The sequence below is a fragment of the Miscanthus floridulus genome, chromosome 1 (genome assembly GCF_019320115.1).
Source record: "Miscanthus floridulus cultivar M001 chromosome 1, ASM1932011v1, whole genome shotgun sequence".
Classification (NCBI taxonomy): Eukaryota; Viridiplantae; Streptophyta; class Magnoliopsida; order Poales; family Poaceae; genus Miscanthus; species Miscanthus floridulus.
Genome location: NC_089580.1, coordinates 130,681,074 through 130,682,542, shown reverse-complemented (window position 1 = coordinate 130,682,542; position 1,469 = coordinate 130,681,074). Strand labels below are relative to the sequence as shown.

The 1,469-nt window shown below is 56.7% G+C and overlaps 1 protein-coding gene across 1 annotated transcript; it reads right to left on the bottom strand.

Annotated features, from left to right (window-relative positions):
* Nucleotides 1-434: 434 nt before the first annotated feature.
* Nucleotides 435-1,469, bottom strand: LOC136493624 (expansin-B1-like). Its single transcript, XM_066489724.1, has 3 exons — nt 1,268-1,469; nt 867-1,161; nt 435-762 (listed from the first exon to the last, which is right to left on the bottom strand). The coding sequence occupies exons 1-3, from the start codon at nt 1,467-1,469 to the stop codon at nt 435-437; spliced, it is 825 nt and encodes a 274-aa protein (XP_066345821.1).

Genomic DNA, 1,469 nt, shown 5'->3' with positions numbered 1-1,469 from the left:
CGGGACTAAAGGTTGGAGGACTTTTAGTCCCGGTTTAGCCGTTGGGCAGGGACCTTTAGTCTCGGTTGGAGACACCAACCGGGACTAAAGCTTCTCTAGTCCCAGGGGCAAAAAAATATCGAGGCTAATGCCAAATTGGGACATCGTTCTAAAGTCTGTTCTCTAGTAGTGAAGAAACATGTGAAAACAGAGCCTTCACACGCGAATTCTGCAAATCAGCAACGACAAGATCTGCACCTTTGATTTTTGATCTGAGTTTGCAGCAGGCAAATTCACTAAAGGTTCCTTTAATTAGTTTTATTTACTAATGCTCTAAACCCGAACAAAAGGTGGGCTCCGATTACATACTAGATAGAATTCAAAAGTAGCCTCAGTCTGATGATTAATTAACGGTACATGCATGTGCTCCAATCAGTTTAATTGATTGGATCTAGCTAGAACTGGATGTTAGACTGGTAGACGGCGTCGGGCTTCCAGTCCTCCGGGATGACGTCGGTGGCGACGAGCTCCTTGCCGGACTGGCTGGTGAGGCGGATGGAGAAGGGGCCCTTGAGCGGCCTGTGCGGGTCCATTATCTTCCAGACGGCGCCCCACGAGTGGTGCATCGGCTCCCACTCCGGCGACGTCTCCCGCTTGAGGTCCATCTGCACGATGTCGCCGTCGCCCGCCACGAACTTGACCAGCAGCGCCAGGTAGAGGCGATTGGACCCGTGCTCCACGTGGAACACGATGTTCTTGCGGGGGCCGTACTGGCACCGCGCCCTGCATGCAGGCCATGCAGGCAGTCGACAGTCATGTTATTTCTGCTGCATATGACATAAATATACATGATGTGGTGATGAAGGTGTTTTATTTGATCGTTGGACCTCCTGAACTCCATGTCGATGATGCCACGGTGGCGGAGCTTGTCGGCGAGGCCGGGCTTGGCCATGGAGCCGAACGCCGTGCCGCTGAGGTCGAAGTGGTAGGGAGCGAGGGGGTAGTCGTTCACGTCGGTGATGAACACCACCACCGGCTGGTCGGAGCACTCCTGTGGCGCCGCGCATTTGATCTGGTAGCAGGAGCCGCAGCCCTTGCCGTCCTTGAAGATGGGGTAGTTGCCGCAGGACGTCATGCCGCTGTAGGGCGGCAGGTTCACGTCCTCGAACCCGCACGCGCCGCCTGACAAGTGATCCAGAACGCATGCAGGACGACGTCTCGTCAGATGGATCGAGATCATGCATGGCATGTGGTCGAATTATATTCAGAATCTCGCGTACATACGTACCGTTGTCGACGGGGCCGCCGGAGGCGACGGGACTGCCGTACCAGGTGGCCTTTGCGGCGAGCCACTTGCCGTCGTAGTCGGCCGTGATGTTGAGGCCCGGCGGCACATTGGGGCCGTGGGTCCTGCACGACCCGCCGGCGACGAGCGCCGCCAGGACTACGGCGGCCACTGCCACGACGACAGCACCGGGCAGGGATCCCAT

What these genes read in the sequence shown, in the direction of transcription:
- LOC136493624 (XM_066489724.1), bottom strand. Translation starts at nt 1,469, where the DNA reads ATGGGATCCCTGCCCGGTGCTGTCGTCGTGGCAGTGGCCGCCGTAGTC. An exon ending in CGGCGGCCCCGTCGACAACG is followed by an intron (nt 1,162 to 1,267) that starts GTACGTATGTAC and finishes ATCACTTGTCAG; the next exon opens with GCGGCGCGTGCGGGTTCGAG. An exon ending in ATCGACATGGAGTTCAGGAG is followed by an intron (nt 763 to 866) that starts GTCCAACGATCA and finishes GCCTGCATGCAG; the next exon opens with GGCGCGGTGCCAGTACGGCC.